At 37.5% G+C, this 20,736-nt stretch overlaps 1 protein-coding gene across 2 annotated transcripts in view; it reads left to right on the forward strand.

Annotated features, from left to right (window-relative positions):
* IGSF10 (immunoglobulin superfamily member 10) overlaps window positions 1-20,736 on the forward strand; it is a 47,497-nt gene that overhangs the window by 13,256 nt on the left and 13,505 nt on the right. For both annotated transcript variants that reach the window (XM_032345290.1, XM_032345280.1), the window contains exon 5: window positions 9,228-9,618. In XM_032345290.1, the coding sequence (XP_032201181.1) occupies window positions 9,228-9,618 (391 nt within the window). The remainder of the gene's footprint in view (window positions 1-9,227; window positions 9,619-20,736) is intronic.

Here is a 20,736-nt window from a genome sequence, read left to right on the forward strand (position 1 = left end):
CTAAACCTGAAATAGAGTGTTGTTCTAAATGTCTTGCAAAGATGGGTGCTGCTGGTAAGTTCTCTTGGTGAGAACAGATATCATCTAGATAACCATGGGAATATGGGGGTGCAAATGTACTAAGATTAACACAAGTATTTGTGTTTGATGGGCAAGCACAGTTTTTACTGGAGAAAGGTAAAAAGGCACTGGATATTCTGGACATGAAATTTGAACTCAGTAAGAGATTTCTAAGGGGATAGGAGTGGCTGATGATTGTAGTCTGCAATGACATTGGATGTAGAAGAACTGCCTAGAAGGAGCACCAGGAGATCTCTAGCATCATGGACAGATAAAAATCTTTGACAAAACCAGCAGTCTGAAAGGTTATTGCCCTTAGCAATGGCCTGGGAGAAATGGATGATAGCATTATCTTTCCAGGAATGCCAGAGTGCAGACAAGAAGGAGGAGGAGAAGGGTTTCTTGTTAAAGTATGAGATTTTGATCTGTCATTCGGGGCAGAAGCCATCTACCTCAATGTCAGCCACCTCTCTTCCTTATCAGTTTGATTCTGAGGTCTCCAGCAACTGTACAGGACTAGATGTCAGGTGGAGCTTTCTTTGGCTGTGAGTAAGATGTACATCCAATCCCATGTAGTTTTGCAGCAATGCCAAGTCAGAAGCACTTGGTAAGGTCCCTTTCAGTGAAGCTTGAGGACTATCTTCTGATAATGTTTCCAAAATAATCACCAGACTCCAATATGACACTAACATCCAAATATTTTAGTTTTTCTGTAATAACAAGCCAAAAGTAGATAAACCTGTTTAGTAGTTAATGTTTCATTTTTTTAAATCTTATCAGGAAGTGATCTAGATATTTAGTGAGTTCACCCTCACTCATCACTTAGCAAAACTTTAAGTTTCAAAGTACCAAAAAGATTTGGAAAACTTTTAAAACTTTTTGTCTCTTCTATTTGTACTTGACAATTGTATCTAGATTACCCATGAAAAGTTCATGAGACATCAAAGAATATCAACCATTATTCTAAGTAATTTTTACTGAAACACACAAGAGATATAACATGAATTAAGTAAATTCAACAGAATAAAAGTGAAGATTATCTGTATTATATTCAAAGTTTAATAACTCTATAAAAAGGGGTGCCTGGGTGGCTCAGTGGGTTAAAGCCTCTGCCTTCAGCTCAGGTCATGATCTCAGGGTCCTGGGATCCAGCCCTGCATTGGGCTCTCTGCTCAGCAAGGAGCCTGCCTCCCCCTCTCTCTCTGCCTGCCTCTCTGCCTACTTGTGATTTCTGTCTGTCAAATAAATAAATTAAAAAAAAAAACTCTATAAAGATATGCTTGTTTTAATTAAGCCAACAAACTTAAACTTGATCATCCCAGATCAAGCGAATTTGAAAAACATTTGAATTAGTTTCTATTATATTTGACAATATAATTCATATAAGCATGTAACCTTCTTTAAGCCAATTCAGCAGAGTTCTTGTATACATTAATTTTAGCAATACCATCTGGAGGTAGATATTTCTTGTCTGATTGCTGTGGCTAGGACTTCTAGTACTATGTTGAATAAAAGTCGTGAGAGTGGACATCCTTGTCCTGTTCCTGATCTAGGGGAAAAGCTGTTTTCCCCATTAAGTATGGTGTTAGCTTTGGGTTTTTCATAGATGGCCTTTTTATGTTGACGGTTTTTGTCAGGAATGGATGTTGTACTTTGTCAAATGCTTTTTCTATATCATAAAGTTTTTGTCCTTTCTCTTGTTGATGTCATGTATCAGGTTGCTTGACCAGCAAATATTGAACTAGACTTGTATCCCAGGAATAAATCTCACTTGATCATGGCTAATTTTTTTTAAACTGCATTGTTGGATTCAGTTTGCCAATAATTTGTTGAGGATATTTTGCATCTATGTTCATTAGAGTATTGGCTTATAGTTCTATTTTTTTGTAGTGTATCTATCTGGTTTGGGGATAAGGCCTCATAGAATGAATTTGGAAGCTTTCCTTTCTCTTCTATTTTTTGAAATAGTTTGAGCAGAATAGGTATTAACTCCTCTTTGTTTTTGGTAAAGTTATACTGTGAAGCCATCTGGTCCTAGACTTCAATTTATTCGGATTTTTTTTTTTTGATTACTAATTCAATCTCAGATTAATCAGTCTTTTCTTATTTTCTCTTTCTGGGAGTATTGGGAGGTTAAAAGTTTCTAGGAATCCTCCATTTTTTTCTAGGTTGTCCAATTTGTTGGCAAATAAATTTTCATACTCATAATCTTTTGTATTTCTATGGTGGTGTTTCTCCTCTTTCATTTCTGATTTTATTTGATTCCTTTTTTTTTTTTTTTTTTTTGAGTCCAGCTAAAGCTTTATTAATTTTGTCAACCTTCAAAGAAGTGGCTCCTGGTTTCATTTATCTGTTCTAGTCAGTGGTTTTTTGTTTGTTTGTTTTTTAAGTTTCTATTTCTTTTATTTCTGCTCAAATCTTTATTATTTCTTTCCTTTTGTCTATTGATTCGGGGTTAGGATATTCTTTTTCTAGTTCCTTTAGTTGTAATGTTAGATTATTTAAGATTTTTCTTGCTTCTTGAGGTAGGTCTGTATTGCTATAATTTTTTCCTCTTTGAACAGCTTTTGCTTCATCCCAAAGATTTTGGGCTATTCTGTTTCATTTTCATTTGTGTTCATGTATTTTTTTTTATTTCTCTTTGATTTCTTGGTTGACCCATTCTTTGTTGAGTAGCATGTTCTTTAAACTCCGTGAATTCATGTTCTTTCCAGACATTTTCCTTGCAACTGATTTCTAGTTTCATAGTGTTGTAGTTAGAAAAGATGCATGGTATTACTTCAGTCTTTTTTGAGACTTGTTTTGTGGCCTGTTGTGATCTTCTCTGGAGAATGTTCCAATTGCCCTTGAAAAGATTATGTGTTCCACTCTTTTTGAATGGAATATTCTGAATTTATCTGTTGGATCTATCTGGCCCAATGTATCATTCAAAGCCACTGTTCCTATGTTGATTTTCTCTTGGGATGATCTATCCATTGATGTAAACGGAGTCTTAAAGTCCCTTACAATGATTGTATCACTATTGATGACTTCCTTTATGTTTGTTATTAGCTGCTTTATGAATTTGATTGCTCTGATGTTGGGTGCATAAATATTTAGCATTATTGAATTTTCTTCCTGGGTTATTCTTTTTATGATTATATAGTGTCTTGTTAGTACTAACAAGTAACTTTCTTATTAGTTTTTGTCTTAGTCTATTTTATCTATATAAGTATTTTCACCTTCACTTTCTTTTCTATTTTCATGATTAAGGTTTTCCCAACCCTTCATTTTCAAACTGCATGTGTTTTAAGTCTGAAATAAGTCTCTGTAGGCAGCATATAGTTAGGTGTTGTTTTTTTTTTATAATTTTTTATTTTTTATAAACATATATTTTTATCCCCAGGGGTACAGGTCTGTGAATCACCAGGTTTACACACTTCACAGCACTCACCAAGGCACATACCCTCCCCAATGTCCATAATCCCACCCCCTTCTCCCAAACCCCCTCCCCCCAGCAACCCTCAGTTTGTTTTGTGAGATTAAGAGTCACTTATGGTTTGTCTCCCTCCCAATGAAGTGGTGATGCAACATGGGGGCTTAAGGTGTTGCTTTTTTTATCCATCCTGTCACCCTGTCCTCTGATTACAGCATTTAGTCCATTTACATTCAAAATAATTACCAACTGGTATGTTCTAATTGCCATTTTGTTACTTGTTTTCTGAGTTTTAGCAGGTCACTTTTCTTGCCTTGTGGTTTGATGGATTTCTTTAGTGATGTGCTTGGATTCCTTTTTCCTTATTTTTTTGTGTATCTATTAATGATTTTTTATTTGTGGTTACCACTAGGTTTGTATGTAGCATCTTATGTATATAACAGTCTATATTATGTTGATGGTTGTTTAGTGCTGTTAAACTTCTAGTTTCAAGCTTAAATTTTTACTGCCCTACATTTTAGGAATCTGGTATTAGACTTTACATCCTTTTATTTTATGATTCCTTCAGCTGATTTTTATAGATTTATTTTATTGCTTTTTTGTGTGCTTTAAACTCCATACTGCCTTTATAAGTAACTAATTTGCTACTTTTATTAGGCTTAAATGTGTTTATGAAGTTTTTTCCTTCCCAATTTTTCTTATTCCTATTTATGGTCTTTCCTTTCCATTCAAAGAATCTCCTTTAACATTTCTATTTTTTTGAAAAGTTTGAGAAAAATAGGAATTAACTCTTTAAATGTTTGGTAGAGAATGCACTTATGATGCCATCCTGTCCTACACTTTTTCTTGTTGGAATTTTTTTATTATTATTACTGATTCAATTTCATTACCAGTAATCTATTTCTTGATTATGACCTGAGGTGAAGGCAGACACTTAATAGACTGAGCCACCCAGGTGCCCCAAAAATGCTAATTCAAAAAGATATACATACCCCTATGTTTACTGCAGCGTTATTTAAAATAGCCGAGACTGGGAAACAACTCAGGTGCCTACTGACAGATGAATGGATAAAGATGTGGTGTGTATAAATACAACGAAGTATTATTCAACCATAAAAAAGGAATGAGATCTTGCCAATTGCAACAACACAGATGGACTGAGAAGGCACTGTACTAAATGAAACAAATCAGAAAAAGACAAATACAGGCACCTGGGTGGTTCAGTCGTTAAGTATCTGCCTTCATCTCAGGTCATGTTCCCAGGGTCCTGGGATGGAGCCCCGCCCGCATCAGGCTCCCTGCTCATTGGGAAGCCTGCTTTTCCCTCTCCCACTCCACCTGCTTGTGTTCCCTCTCTCGCTGTGTCTCTGTCAAATAAATAAAATCTAAAAAAAAAAAACAAAAAATACTATACAATTTCACTTACATGTAAAATCTAACAAATTAAGAAAAAAAATGGACTCTTAAATACAGAGAACTGGTAGTTGCCAGAGGAAATGGGTATATGGAGATGGGGAAATGGATAAAAAAGGATTAACTGGTACAAACTTCCAGTTATAAAATAAGTAAGCCGTGGAGATAAACATTATAGCAAATTATGGTCTGTAATATCATAATAACACTGTATGTTAAATACACATCATGGTCAGCATTGAGTAATGTAAGAAATTGTTGAATCAATGTTATACACCTTAAACTAATATAACATTCTATATTTGGATTTAATAAAAAATAATTATTCATAGACAGGTAGTTATCATTTTGTTGTTTTATAGTTCTGTTTTTCTTAATCTCTTCCCTTGTAATTTGGTGACTTTTGTAATGTTATGTTTGTGTCCCTTCTTTTCATGTTTTGCAAAACTATAAAGGTATTTGGTTTATGGTTACTGTGAGGTTCATATATGACATAAAATTCTATGTAGCACTCTAAGATGAAGATCGTTTAAGTTCAAGGGTGTTCTAAAAGCACTACATTTTTACCACCACTCCCCACAATGCTTCATGTTTTGAGGTCCTATTTTGTATCTTATTATTTAGTGAATCCACTGACTAGTAATTGTAAGTCTAGATGATTTTACTACTTTTGTAAATTTCATACTATATATGTCGGTGGTTGATCCATACCTTTTTTTTTATTTTTTGACAGAGATCACAAGTAGGCAGAGAGAGAGGAAGGGAAGCAGGCTCCCTGCTGAGCAGAGAGCCTGATGCGGGGCTCGATTCCAGGACCCTGGAATCACGACCTGAGCCGAAGGCAGAGACTTTAATCCACTGAGCCACCCAGACGTTCCGATCCATACCTATATTATAGGTTTACTTTTATTAGCGAGATCATTTCTTTTATAATTTTATCTTTCCTATTTATGGCCTTTTCTTTCCCACTTAAATTAGTTCCTTTAACATTTCTTGTAAGGCTGGTTTGTTGTTGAAGTCCTTTAGGTTTTACTTGTCCAGGAAACTCCTTATCTCTCTTCAATTTTGAGTGACAATCTTGCTGGGAAGAGAATTCTTGTAATTTTTTTTTTTTCCCTTTCAACACTTTGAATATATCCTGTCATTCCCTTCTCACCTGTAAATTTCCAGCTGAAAAATCAGTTTTGATAGTCATATGGGGATTTCCATATATCTAACTTGTTATCTTCCAGTTCTTTTAAGATTCTCTCTTTAACTGTTGATACTTTGATTTTAATGTCTTGGTGTGGGTCTCTTTGGGCTCATCTTCTTTACAACTCTGTGACTCTTCGACATAGATGTCTGTTTCACTTATTAGGTTAGGGAGTTTTCAGCCATTACTACTTCAGATGGGTTTTCTGTGCCTTTTTCTCTCTCTCTTCCTTCCGGGAGTCCTACTATGGAATGTTTGTATGTCTGATGTTGTCCCAGAGATCCCTTAAACTCTATGTAGTCTTTTATTCTCTTTTTTCTTTTTGCTGTTCTGATAGAGTGATTTCCATTGCTGTCCTCCATATCATTGATTCATTCCTCTGTATTTTCTAATTTGCTCTCAGTTACCTCTAGTATATTTTTTATTCTTCAGCCCTGATTGGTTCCTTTTTATATTTTCTATTTCATAATTGAGGTTCTCAATGTGTTGATTCGGTCTTCTGAGTTTGGTGAGCATCTTTATGGTCATTCTGAATTATTTTTCAGGTAGATTATATCATTTGGAACATATTCCTCTGTAGCTTTATTTTGTCCCTCATTGTTTGTGTGTTAGGTAGATCAGTTATATTACCCAGTCTTGAAGGAGTGGTTTTATGTAGGTGTCCTGTGGGGTCCAGTAGCACAAACTCCTGTGATGCCCCAGGGGTTTCCCTGGTGTGGACTGTGTGCACCCTCCTGTTGTGGTTTGTATGCACTGGTGGGTGGCTGGCCATGAGGCCTGGTTGTGACTGCTGAGGGCACTCTCCTGAATGGGGTTCAAAATGGGGGGGGTTTACTTGGGGAGAAATTGCTCCCACCTGAACTGGGCCAGTGACATAGAATGGGAGCAAAAAGAAATGCTGCCTACCTTCACTTCTGTTCCCAAAGAATGTTACAGCATGTCCCTGCCCCTCTGGCACATGCTGTAAAATTAATATCCTTTATGTGTAACCTAGGCATTGGTCAAACTGCTGCCTCTGCCCTGACATTAGGAACAAGGGAGATTACAGGCACACTTTTTTTTTAAGAGCAGAGTCTCAGTTTCTTATTACCTTCCCAGACATAAGCCCCACTGGTTTTCAAAGTCAGATGGTATGTCTTCCCAGTTCAGGACCCCTGGACTCTAGACTCAAATCTAATGTGGGGCTTGAGCCCCTGGTTCCTCAAGGAGGGCCTCCATGACTGTGATACAACCCCTACCCCTTATGGCTCATCACACGGGCATTGTGGATTCCTAGCTAAACCATATGTTTGCCCTTCTCCCATTATGATATGGCTTTTCCTTTATATCCTTAATTGTGTAAAATCATTTCTGCAAGTCTTCAATTTGTTCTCAGAGATAGTTGTTTTATAAACAGTTGTAGTTCTGGTCTGTCCATGGAAGGAAGTAAGCTCAGAGTCTTCCTCTTCTACCATCTTGACCCCCAAGACACATCTGATTTCTAGTCCAAAGCTCCTCATAAAATAGATACAGCATAATAAATAAAATAGATACAGCATAATAAAATAAGTTCAGCAATATCTTTATAAAAGATAAAATGCCAGTGTACATAGAGCATTCTGACATCATACCAGGTTCCTATAATGCAAAAGGATTCAGTCTGGGCATGTGATTCCTTTAGTATGGCTTAATCAGACATTGTTTGGAATATATATCTTCGAGAATTAGATGAAACAATGTCTTCATGAAATCCCCAAAGATACTTATTCTCATCACCCCGTTTTCAACAAATATTGAGAACACTGAGTTTGGGATTGTACTCCCAGGTAATATTTACATCAGAGCTTTTCTATGTTGTCAATTTCCCTTTGCTTATTAGGGAACTTGTCATTCCAGAAAAGCATTCTTCAACAAAGGTGATATCTTAGGTCAAATCAGGAAAAAAAATGTAAAAAGAAATTATTGTGGGGCAACTGGGTGGCTCAGTCGGTTAAGCATCTGCCTTTAGCTTGAGTCATGATCCCAGGGTCCCGGGATGAGCCCCACATTGTGCTCTCTGCTAAAAAATATCCTCATGCTATCAAAATATTCAGGAAGTATTATAATTTTAATGCAAAATCAATCAAAATCCTATTCCTCGTAAGAACCAAGAAGTGGAAAATACCCAAAATGTCCACCACTGATAAGTGGATAAGCAAAACGTGTCATATGTCCACATGGAATACTGTTCTGCAATTCTACAACAGGGATTGGTATTGAAAAGATTACGCAAATTAAAAAAAAAAAAAAGCAAGACACAGAAGGCTATATACTGTATGACTCCATTTACATTAACTGTCCAGAATATGCAAATCCACAGAAATAAAGTAAATTTGTTGTTTTCTACAGCTAGGCAGAAAGTGGAGAATGACTGCCAATGGCAGCAGTTTTGATTTGGGGGTGGTGAAAACGTTCTAAATTTAGTGGAGATGGTTGCACCACTGTTAATGTACTAAAAACCACTTAAAGTATACTTTAAAGAGGTGAATTTTATGGCCTGTGAGTTATATCTCAATAACACTGTTATAAATGTGACAGATAAATTCAATATATTGCTTTCTTATAAAAAATCCATGTTTAAGAAACCTTAAATTTACTTGAAATATCAATTTAAAAACTTAAAAAATTTTCAATCACATACAAAAGTAAAAAGAATAAATATAATAAATATAATATATAAATATAATATATATTATATAAAATATAATAAATATAATAAATCCCAAAATATCATCATCCAGGTTCAGTAGTTACCAAGACATAACAGATTGCTTCACTTGTACTATTACTCAGTACTTGTTTTATTTCATTGCATTGTTTTAAAAGAAATAAGATATCTTAATGTTTTATCTACAGGCACTTCATATATGTCTCAAGGTTAAGGAATCTTTAAAACATAACCACAAAATTAATCTATAAATTTTAGCAATAACTCCTTAATATTATCATGAGTATTCTAATTTCCCTGATATTCTCATATTTAATTGGCAACTAATTTGTTTGAATTAGGATTCATATAGATACACATGTTGTTTTAGATTAATTCTAACATGTTTTATTACTGACACATTTTTCCCTTTTGTGAAATTCCTTGGACAAACTAAATGGTTTTTGTTTGTTTATTCTTAGGTATTAAAAATGAGCTATAACAAAATTCGGAAACTTCAGAAAGATACCTTTTATGGCCTCAGAAGCTTAACACGGTTGCATATGGACCACAACAATATTGAGTTTATAAACCCAGAGGTTTTTTATGGACTCACATTTCTCCGACTGGTGCACTTGGAAGGAAATCAGCTCACTAAGCTCCATCCAGATACATTTGTCTCTTTGAAATACCTCCAGATATTTAAAACATCTTTTATTAAGTACCTGTACTTGTCTGATAACTTCCTGAGCTCCCTCCCTCAAGAGATGATTTCCAATATGCCTGATTTGGAAAGCCTTTATCTTCATGGGAACCCATGGACCTGTGATTGCCATTTAAAATGGTTGTCTGACTGGATACAGGAAAAACCAGGTATATATGTATGCTATTTATTTCTTTGTCCTAAGTAGAGGAAACCTGCCTGGAGATTTTTACCAGGAAGTGGGGAGGCCAAGGTAATTTAGTTGGAGAGAAAATGGACACTAAATAATAACTTTGTGGTGATGAATTATCTTTAATGAATTATTTGTGTGTTGTTTCAGGTCAGTTATCCAGTCATCACTTCTGGCAAAATTAGGAAAAAGGAGTGTTACTCTTTTTTACTTACCACGAGCCATAAAATCCCTTCCTTTTTCTTATCTTCCTTTCAGTCATTCAGTCAATACACATTTTTTTGGAGTTCTAGTCAAGATCTTGTGCTTGGTGATAGAACTGTCAAGAGCGCTGTCTCTGCTCTAGCCATGCCTCTGGTATGTCACAGATAAGCAAACACATAATCAGATTGTGAAATGTGCTTTGATGGGGAAAGTAAAATTTGTCACGAAGAAGGCAAGATCTATTCAGTCAACAAGTAGTTACTGTAAACCTACTATGAACAAGAGATCACAACACAGCGATCTAAAAATGAACAAGATAGCCCCATAACGGAGTTTACATTCTTGCAGCGGAGGGGGGACAGAAATGAATAAACAACTAAATGCACTATTAACTGTTGAAATCTGATTAAATAATTAAGTCTTTGAGAAAATGACTGAAAGGAACATATTGATTTTGTCATCAAAGGGGAAGATATTGATTTTCCACACTTTGGAAAGAGTGACGGGGAGAGACTGTTGTGTGGGGAGAGAGAAATGGAAAGCAGGGAGCAGTCCACTCTTGGAGAAGTCTGGCCTGAAGTAAGGGATGGAGGGAGGGTGCAGCCAGATGGAAATGTGTAATCACACAGGATTCTTCACGCATGAGAGAGATTTGAGCATGTTCAAGGTGAGAAGAGATTAAGGCAGAGAAGGGGACAACACTTCAAAGGGGCAGATCATCCACTGAACCAGTCCCCTGAGAAGACTGGAGGGCAAGAGATCCAGACATAGGTGGAAGGATTTTCCTTAGGAGAAAGAGAAGTAGATGGGCATAGAGGCAGGGGAATTGCTGGGTCTGGTACAAAAGACAAAGGAAGCTATTATCAAATGGCTTTTTCACCCCTATGAAGGTCCAACAGAGGTGACTGGAGGAGGATTCTAGGACAGGGTCAAGGCCGAAAGCTTGGGAAAAGTGGAAAAGGTTTGAAATTGCTGCCATCTTATTTATATGTGTGTCTGTGTGTAGTCAGTTAATTAGTTAAAAAGCAAATCAGAGAACATTAACTGAACTTTGAGAATTACTTTAGGGCAATAGACACCACCTTAGCTCTCCAAGAGCAAATATTTTAGGCAAATATGCTAAACACATAAAAAGACAATAAGTCTAGGGACACCTGGGTGGTTCAGCCGGTTAAGCGGCTGCCTTCAGCTCAGGTCATAATCCCAGGATCCTAGGATGGAGCCCTGTATTGGGTCCCCTGCTTGGTGGAGAGCCTGCCTCTCCCTCTCCCTCTGCCTGCCACTTTGCCTACCTGTGCTCTCTCTGTCAAATAAAATAAATAAAATCTAAAAAAAAAAAAAAAAAGACAATAAGGCTATAAATGAACAACATCGAAATACTTTATTGAAGACTTAGTTCCATAGGAAACTGGAGTCATCAAAAATTTACTTCTACCTTGATTGAAAAGGAGGGAAATTGGACTGGGTCATAAAAGATACATCAAAGGGAGAAGAAGGAATATACAAGCTAGCAGGGAGTTAACGTGTACTGAGTTTGGGGTTGACCTTGTGTTAAATGTTTTCAATTTAATCCTCACAATAATCCTCCATTTACAGATGAAGAAACTGAGGCTGAGGAAATTTAGACTACTACTAAATTTAGACTACTCATTTAGACCCTTTATGCTTCAATCTTCTTACCTGTAACAATGGGATAATAATAATTGGAAAGTATATTACATACAAATTTCTTAGCACAATGTAGGGCTCAAAGCAAGCTCTAAGTGTGAAGCGTTATCATCATTTTCATTGCGACCTACCCAGGTCACACAGCTAGAACATAGAAAAGCAGAAATTCAAAAATCAAAACCTTTCTTTAAAATGCATTTGGGGTGGAGAAACTGCTTTGTACATGAAGACCGAACACGCTGCAGGAAGAGGGTAAGAAGAGCCCAATTGCCTGGCATAGGTTCAGGGTGTTCGGAAATCCACCGTAGCGAGAACTGAACACCCAGCTATGATGATTGTACTTAATCCTAGCGGCCAAAGAGATTTTACAGTGAAAGCTTGGAAGACAGAGATGCTTTTGGGGGGATGGTCAGTTTATGAGCAGCAGACCAGACGGACAGGAGTGGGGAGAAACAAGAGTCCAAGGATGAAGTGCTTGAGAAGGTTTGTGTGTCAAGAATGACAGATTGAACTATAAAGACAGACTGAGCCACACTTGCATGTAGCTTTACAGACCCCAAGAGGACTGAGTGGGGGCTTGTCCACACTTTCAAATGCCAGGGAGAGATAAAGGAGAATGAGGAAGAAATACTGGGTTTTCATGTGGTTGCTAGCTGGAGTACGGGGACGGAGAATGGTGAGCACACAAGGAAAGTTTTATCTGAGAAACGTAGCAGTAGGGAGTGGGGGAGGGCAGGGGGGTGATGCCAACCAGGAAAGAACTACACACACCAGAGAGAAAATGATTGTGTATTCAGTTCCTACATGGTATCAAAGCTACCTGCCATTTTGCTAATTATATGTTCTGGTAATAAAATCAGGCTACTGTATATTGTTAGCAGCTAACATTTAAAGTAGAATATGCCATGATTCTAAGATACCTATTTATTTTATATACTAAGGAATTTTTTTTAAGTCCAAGAACTAAAATTGTGATAAAAGTTCAAGAATTGGCCAATTACAGCCCTCTACAAGGCTTTTTCTCCCCTAAAGATTAGTTATTTAACAGAGAGAGAGAGAGATCACAAGTAGGCAGAAAGGCAGGCAGAGAAAGGGTGAAGCAGGCTCCCTGCTGAGCAGAGTCTGATGTGGAGCTCGATCCCAGGACCCTGAGATCATGACCTGAAGTGAAGGCAGAGGCTTAACCCACTGAGCCACCCAGGCGCCCCTCTACAAGGCTTTTGTAAATAGAGGGTTTTTTTGTTTTTTTTTTTTAAGATTTTTTTTTAAATTTATTTATTTGACAGAGAGAGATCACAAGTAAGCAGAGAGGCAGGCAGAGAGAGAGAGGAGGAAGCAGGCTCCCTGCTGAGCAGACAGCCCAATGTGGGACTCGATCCCAGGACCCTGAGATCATGACCTGAGCAGAAGGCAGCGGCTTAACCCACTGAGCCACCCAGGCACCCTGTAAATAGAGTTTTATTGGAAAACAGTCATGCCTCATTCTGTGGCTCCTTTGTTGCTACAATGGTATAGTCCATTTGTTATGTCAGAAACCCATAGTCCACAAACCTAAAATCTTTTCTATCTGGCCCTCTACATAAAAAATTTTCTGATCTCGGCCTGCAGAACAAAGCCTGAGCTCCTCAGCCTAGTTTAGCCTAGCCACGTTTCCTTCCTTTCCAATCCTCAGCACTCCCTGCCATCCCAGACACACTCTTCACTGTTTTTCTATCTCAACCCTCTGGCCTTCCTGCCTGGAGCACTTCCTTTCCTTTTCTGTGGGATGGGCTCCCAGACCGCGGGCAAACTCTGCTCAGCACTCACTCCTTCCTGGAAACCTGGTGCTCTTCCACTCGTCCTATCTGTATTTGAATACAGTTGATCACCAACACAGTTGAAAATCTATGTATAACTTGAATCCCCCAAAACTTAACCACCAATCATCTACTGTTGACCGAAAGCCTTATATGGCTTTCATATATGGCTTTCATATTGGCGATATATGGCAAATCAACTCATATTTTATATTTTCATATGTGTTTTATATTGTATTCTTATAATAAAGCTAGAGAAAATCATAAGGGAAATACACTTACTGTACTGTATTTGATACTATAAATTTATACCATGTGCTTATAAGAAATTATTTCAGTAACTACATTAATAATGTCTTATAGGATATAAAACACTATAGATATTATGTTTCACTAATGCTAGACATCAAAAATGAAAAGACAATATCAAAAAGAAATTCACCTTTATTTCATATCCATGCATTGATAATGAAGCAACAATAGGATTGTTTTATGGTAGCCTAGCCCATACACTAAGGAATGTATCATTATAAAACTTCTATGGTATACAGTGTTAGTCTTATTCATAATACAAGATTTTCAAACCCCTTACCTGTGTTGATAGGCTGACAATGCAGCTTCTCTAATTATAAGACAGAAGCATATGTATACTAATGTAATTCTTTAAAAGAAAAGTTATAAGACAGTAAGTAAGCTAACATTAATTTTATGTTAAATATCACTCACGGCATGCCTATGTAAGGAAATGCTATCCACTTCCATACAAGTCTTGCACTGATATTCTACATAATGAAAACTGAGGCACTAGTACAAAAGCAGCTCACACAGTTCTTACTATACCATTACTGGGTCTTCACATAAAACATGCACGATAGATAAGTTTATTAAATCTACAGCATTGTAATTACTTACTCTTCATTATGAGGGAGTGGGACATCATTAGGTCTTCATCCCCATCATGATTGTCCCCTCATCAAGGAGGCATTGGTCTTGCTGTCCAAAAAGCAGAGGGGGTGGTAGGGGAAGCAGGAGAGGCATGTATACTCAGTGCAACTTTACAGTAATACCTCATCATTTCTGTCAGACTTTTTGCTCTGTTATTTTTCTAAAAATGTTTCTATATAGGACCAATCTTTCACCATTTGCTTTAGTTTCAGTGCCCATTGTACAGAAGGGTCAATATCCTAAAGCAAGTCAAAAGCAGTCTTTTTTTATTTTTAATTTATTTTTTATTTATTTTCAGCATAACAGTATTCATTATTTTTGCACCACACCCAGTGCTCCATGCATCCATGCCCTCTCTAATACCCACCACCTGGTTCCCCCAACCTCCCCCACCCCGCCACTTCAAACACCTCAGATTGTTTTTCAGAGTCCATAGTCTCTCATGGTTCACCTCCCCTTCCAATTTCCCCCAACTCCCTTCTCCTCTCTGACTCCCCATGTCCTCCATGCTATGTGTTATGCTCCACAAATAAGTGAAACCATATAATACTTGACTCTCTCTGCTTGACTTATCTCACTCAGCATAATCTCTTATAGTCCCGTCCATGTTGCTACAAAAGTTGGGTATTCATCCTTTCTGATGGAGGCATAATACTCCATAGTGTATATGGACCACATCTTCCTTATCCATCCGTCCGTTGAAGGGCATCTTGGTTCTTTCCACAGTTTGGTGACCGTGGCCATTGCAAAAGCAGTCTTGAATTAAAAGGAACCCTTCTGCCAGACTGTCAAAGGTCAGTTTGGTCTTTGGCACTGCTTTTTCTGAGTCTTCTCCCTTGTCATTAGGAACTGGTTTGGAAGCATTATTTTCTACCAAGTCATCTTCTGTTAATCTCTCTGTTGTGGTGTCTATTAGCTCTTGAATTTCTCTAAGATCCATATCTTGAAGCCCTTCACCACCACCTCCCTGAACCACTCCCCCACCCCCTTGTGCTTTTATTTTTTTCCTCTTTTTTCCATATCTAGAGTCTTTCATGATTTCCTTGATTAGCTCTGGGGTAAATCTTTTGAAGCCATGCACACCATCTGGACATGGTTTTCTCCAGCAGGAATTTACCATTTCAGACTTGATGGCTTCCATGGCTTTTCCTATAACAACAATGTCATCTTCACTGGTGTAATCCTTCTAGATTTTCATGATGTTCTATCAGGGGTTCTATTCCATAGAATTAATAATCCTTTCCATAGAATATTATGTTTAATAAGCCTTAACGATCCCTTTAGGACCTCTTGAATTACAGAATAAATTAGAAATATATGTGGGGGCAAGTAAGCCACTTTGATGCTTTTGGTGTTGAACTCATAGGGTTCTGGATGGCTAGGGGCATTGCTCAACATTAAAAGAACTTTACAAAGCAGTCCCTTACTGGCAAGGTACTTCCTGGCTTCAGGAACAAAGAATCAATGGAACCAATTTAGAAAAAAATATTCTCATCATCCAGGCTCTTTTGCTGTACAACCAAAAGTCAGGCAAGTTGTGTTTATCACTTCCCTTCAAGACTTGGGGGTTAGCAGCATTAGAGATAAGGGAAGTCCTAATGATGAACCCAGCTGCATTTGCATACAACAATAAAGTTAGCCTATCCCTAGCCTTATTCCGGGTGCTTCCTTCTCTTCCTTACTAATAAATAAATGGCTTTTGTGGCTCCCCACCCTCCCGCCCCAGAATAGGGTACTTTCATCTACATTAAAAACTTGTTCAGGCAGATATCGTTTCTCTTCAACGATTTTTGTGATGGTGTCTGGAAACTCATCTGATCCCTCTTGGATGGTGGAAGCCGCTTCTCCTGTTACCTTAATATATTTTAAGCCAAATCTCTTTCTAAAATTATCAAACCATCCTTTGCTGGCATTTAATTCTCCAGGTTTAGATCCTTCTCCTTTCTTTTGCTGTTTCACATAATGACTTTGCTTTTCTTTTGACTCATATGAGTGTCTACAGAGATGCTGTTCTTTAGCAATCCTGTACCCACATAAAGGCTGTATTTTTCAACAGAAGATAAAAAGGCATTTTACGAAAAGTGCAAGGTTTTCCACCTGCTGGTATAGCTGCACTGACAATTTCAGGAATTTCCTTTTCTTTTCTTGCAAAGGCCCTTATGCTGGATTCATTGATGTTAAAGTGGCAGGTAACCGAAGCTACAAACCTATTAACTTTTTCCTGTAATGTCATAACTTTTCTCTGCTTCTTGGGAGCACTTCCAGCATCACTATAGGAGCTCTGGGCCCCATGGTATTATTCAAGTTTTGTGATACTGCACTACAAATGATGGAAAAATATATGAGAACCATGGAGATCACTTTTTACTGCAGTATGCAATTTACTGGAGAGATGAATTACTCTCACAGAGTTATTTAGTGTCACATAGCATTTTTAAATGGATACTCACAATACTTGAGCTTACCTCAATAGCAAAATTATACTAGTACAGTATGTACTATAGTTAATTTTAGGCAGTTATGATTTAATATTGTAGCTTTGCATATGCTTTCCTTGACATGCTTCTTTAAGTGTGCATATAAGTTTTGATAAATTTTAACTTTTGGGGGCACCTGGGTGGCTCAGTGGGTTAAAGCCTCTGCCTTCAGCTCAGGTCATGATCCCAGGGTCCTGGGATGGAGCCCCACATCAGGATCTCTGCTCAGCGGGAAGTCTGCTCCCCCCCACCCCACTGTCTCTCTGCCTGCTTGTGATCTCTGTCAAATAAATAAAATCTTTTAAAAATTTTTAACTTTTTAATAATGGATTTAAGTGTTTACTATTTTTGATAAATTTTAACTTTTTATAATGGATTTGTGCACATTTTATGTATTCATGACATACTTTAACATTTCTAGGTTATGTGGTTTTTCTGTAAGGTTTTTCAAATTCTAACAAATCTCCAAAAAAATTTTCCAGTATATTTATTGAAGAAATTCATACATAAGTGGACCCACACAGTTCAAACCTGTGTCGTTCAAGGGCTACCTATCATCATTTCACCACTTTCGGTTTACCCACAATTCCATTCTTGAACGAAACACATTTTATTGTATTTATTAGTATGAAAAGTCTTTTGCCTTTCCTATTCTATGTCAGATTTATTTACATATGGCTCCTAGAATGTGCCTAGAACATAATGGGTACCCAATTAGCCATTTTAATGGTGAATACAAAGGAGTCCATCACCCACCTATATAATCTTAATATGTCCACAATCTGTTTATGCATATATATTGTGTATGTGTGTGTATATACATAAACACACACATATAATTAGTGAAACCCATTAGGGCTAACATCTTTCAGTCATGTTTAAATAATCACATGTTTTCCTTTTTACCAAAATACTTTAATGATAATCCTACAAGAATCATGAATGAGTCATGTCAACTTCTGCTTGGACATTTTTTTCACCCATTCCAAGAGATGTGACAGTTCCTCATGTTTTCAGTTGCCTCAGGTGGAACGTGTTAGGCAGTCCTTTTGCACATATATCAGTAGTCCAGCGTAACACAGCTTCATCTACTTGTGGGTATTTTGGCTGCCTAGGTTTCACAGAGGTCGTTGTCCTGTTTCTCTATAAAATTAGGATTTGTGGCTATTTCTTTGAAAAACATTTGCTTTACTAATATTAAATTTATGTCTATCTTCTCTGTTTTCAGCCTTTCTACCCACCTAATAACTTCTTGTTTTAGTGCTAAAGCATAATACGAACATTTCATTTTTATTTTCTAATGATTTTAGAGAGAGAGCGAGAGAGAGTGAGTGAGCAGGGGGAGGGGCAGAGGGAGAGAATCTGTTAGGCTCTGTGTTGAGCAAAGATCCTGAAGCAGGACTTGATCTCATGACCCCGAGATTAGGACTTGAGCTGAAACCAAGAGCTGAACACCTAACCAACTGAACAACCCAGGTGCCCCTTAATAAAAACATTTTAAGTGGCAAACTTAATATATGTAGTACCAACAGTGCATGTAACTCAGTTAAAGAGAAAACAATGTAAATAGCTAAGACAGTGTTCTCTGTGCGGTAGCAGAAGCCATATCAAGACTGATAGCTGATCAGCTAGTGTTGTAAAACACCTTCAATTTTAAGACATACCTCAAGCTTTACGTTAAAATGTGGCAAAATGTGACCTTAGAATTTGGCCTGTCTGCCCACCTTCATCCCTCCCTCCAAACTTTTGTGAGCATCCATTGGCTGGAGCCGGGGATCTACAGTAACTAGACAGGTCATTCTAATAGTGGATGGGTAAGGAGTAGGATAGGAGAAGTGAAAGATATAAGGGGAACATAAAACAGAAAGCCCACCCAGAAGTGGTGTTGTGACTGGGTCCTGAAGGATGTAAGCAGTTAGACATTGATGGAAGAGGGTGTGTCAGACGGCAAATGATGGGAAGTGGAAGGAAGAGCATATTCCAGGGTCTAATAAGGCATGGCAGGTTGAGGAATGGGAAGCATGTCTGTATGACTAAAAGATTGATGGAGGAAATGAAAGTGACGTGATAAGTAAGATCAGCATCTGAAGTAAAATACCTGGTGTTCAGGTATTTTAACTAACTCTGCTAACTCTGTGTCTAGGTGCTAGCAATAGTAAGCATACCAAGATGTGAGTATAATTGCTGAGGTTCAATTAAGCCAGAAGTCTGCCATGTTCTTTGCTTTGTAAGGGTCTGAACCCAGGGTGTTGATGAGCAGGTTAAGAGTTATGGCTGGTTGGGAAGTGGATGACTTAGAAGAGCCTCTTACAAGTACTCAAAGGTTTTCAGGCTTGCTGGACATCTTCTTTCCATGGGTTTAGATTTTAAAGTTTACCAAAGAATGCTGACCCAGACGTATGTAGCACCACCTGTCATACTGGAGTACATAGGCCATCCCTGTTGTCAAAAATGGCACAATCTCCTCCTGTGTGTGTGTATGTGTGTGTGGCTAATATTCCAATATATATAAATACCACATTTTCCTTACCCATTCCTCTATTGATTCTTAGGTTTCTTCCAAATCTTAGCTATTGTAAGTGATGCTGCAATAAACACGAGGGTGCATGTATCCTTTCAGATTAGTATTTTTGTATTCTTTGGGTAAATACCCAGTAGTACAATTATTAGATCCTATGGTAATTGTTTAATTTTTTGAGAAACCTCCATACTGTTTTCCACGGCTGCTGCACCAGTTTGCGTTCCCACCATGAGTGCATGAGGGTTCCTTTTTCTCCATATCCTTGCCAACACTTGCTATTTATTTATTAATTTTTTTATTTTAGCCATCTGATAGGTATAAGATGATCTTGCATTGTGGTTTTGACTTGCATTTCCCTGATGACGAGTGATGCTGAGCATCTTTTCATGTGTCTATTGGCCATTTGTTTGTCTTCTTTGAAAAAAAAAATGTCTATTCATGGTCTATGCCCACTTTTAAATCAAATTATTTGGGGTTTTTGTTTTTTGATGTTCAGTTGTAGAAGTCCTTTATATAGTGTGGATACTAACTAGTTATTGGATATATCATTTGCAAATAACTTCTTTCAGTAGGTTGCCTTTTTGTTGATGATTTCCTTCACTGTGCAAAAGCTTTTTGTTTTGGCACAGTCCTAATAGTTTATTTTTGCTTTTGTTTTCCTTGCCCAAGGAGACATATGTAGAAAAGGGTTTCTGTGGTCACTGTCAGATGCCTTAGTGCCTGTGCTCTCTTCCAGAATGTTTACGATTTTAGGTCTTACATTTAGGTCTTTAATCCATTTCAAGCTTATTTTTGTGTATGATGTAAGAAAGTGGTCCAGTTCCATTCTTTTGCATGTAGCTGTCCAGTTCTGATAGCACCGTTTATATTGAAGAATCTGTCCTTTCCCCATTTTATATTCTGGCCTCCTTTGTTACAGATGAATCATAACATAGGTATGATTAATAAGTATAGGTTTATTTCCGAACTCTCCGTTCTGTTCCATTGACCTGTGTCTGTATTTGTGCCAGTGTCATGTCATCCGCACACAGTGACAGTTTTTGTTCTTCCGCATCAATCTGGGTGCCTTTTCTTTCTTTTTCTTGTCCAAATGCTGCAAGTAGGACTTCTGAAGAGTACTATATTGAACAAAAGTGGTGAGAGTTGACACCCTGTTCCTGATCTTAGAGGAAAGTTCTCAGTTTTTCACTGAGATGATATTAGCTGTGGGTTTGCCATATTTGGCTTTTATTCTGTTGAAGTAGGTTTCCTCTAAACCCACTTTGTTGATAGTTTTTATGATGAACAGATGTTGAATTCTGTCAAATGTTTTTTATTCATCTGTTGAGATGGTCACATGATTTTCATCCTTTGTTTTGTTGATGTAGTTTATCATGCTGATTCATTTGTGAATATTGAACTATCCTTGTGTCCCCAGAATAAATCCCATTTGCTCATGGTGATGGTCCTTTTAATGTATTGTTAAATGCAGTTTGCTAGTATTTTGT

The sequence above is a fragment of the Mustela erminea genome, chromosome 1, assembly GCF_009829155.1.
Source record: "Mustela erminea isolate mMusErm1 chromosome 1, mMusErm1.Pri, whole genome shotgun sequence".
NCBI classification, from domain to species: domain Eukaryota; kingdom Metazoa; phylum Chordata; class Mammalia; order Carnivora; family Mustelidae; genus Mustela; species Mustela erminea.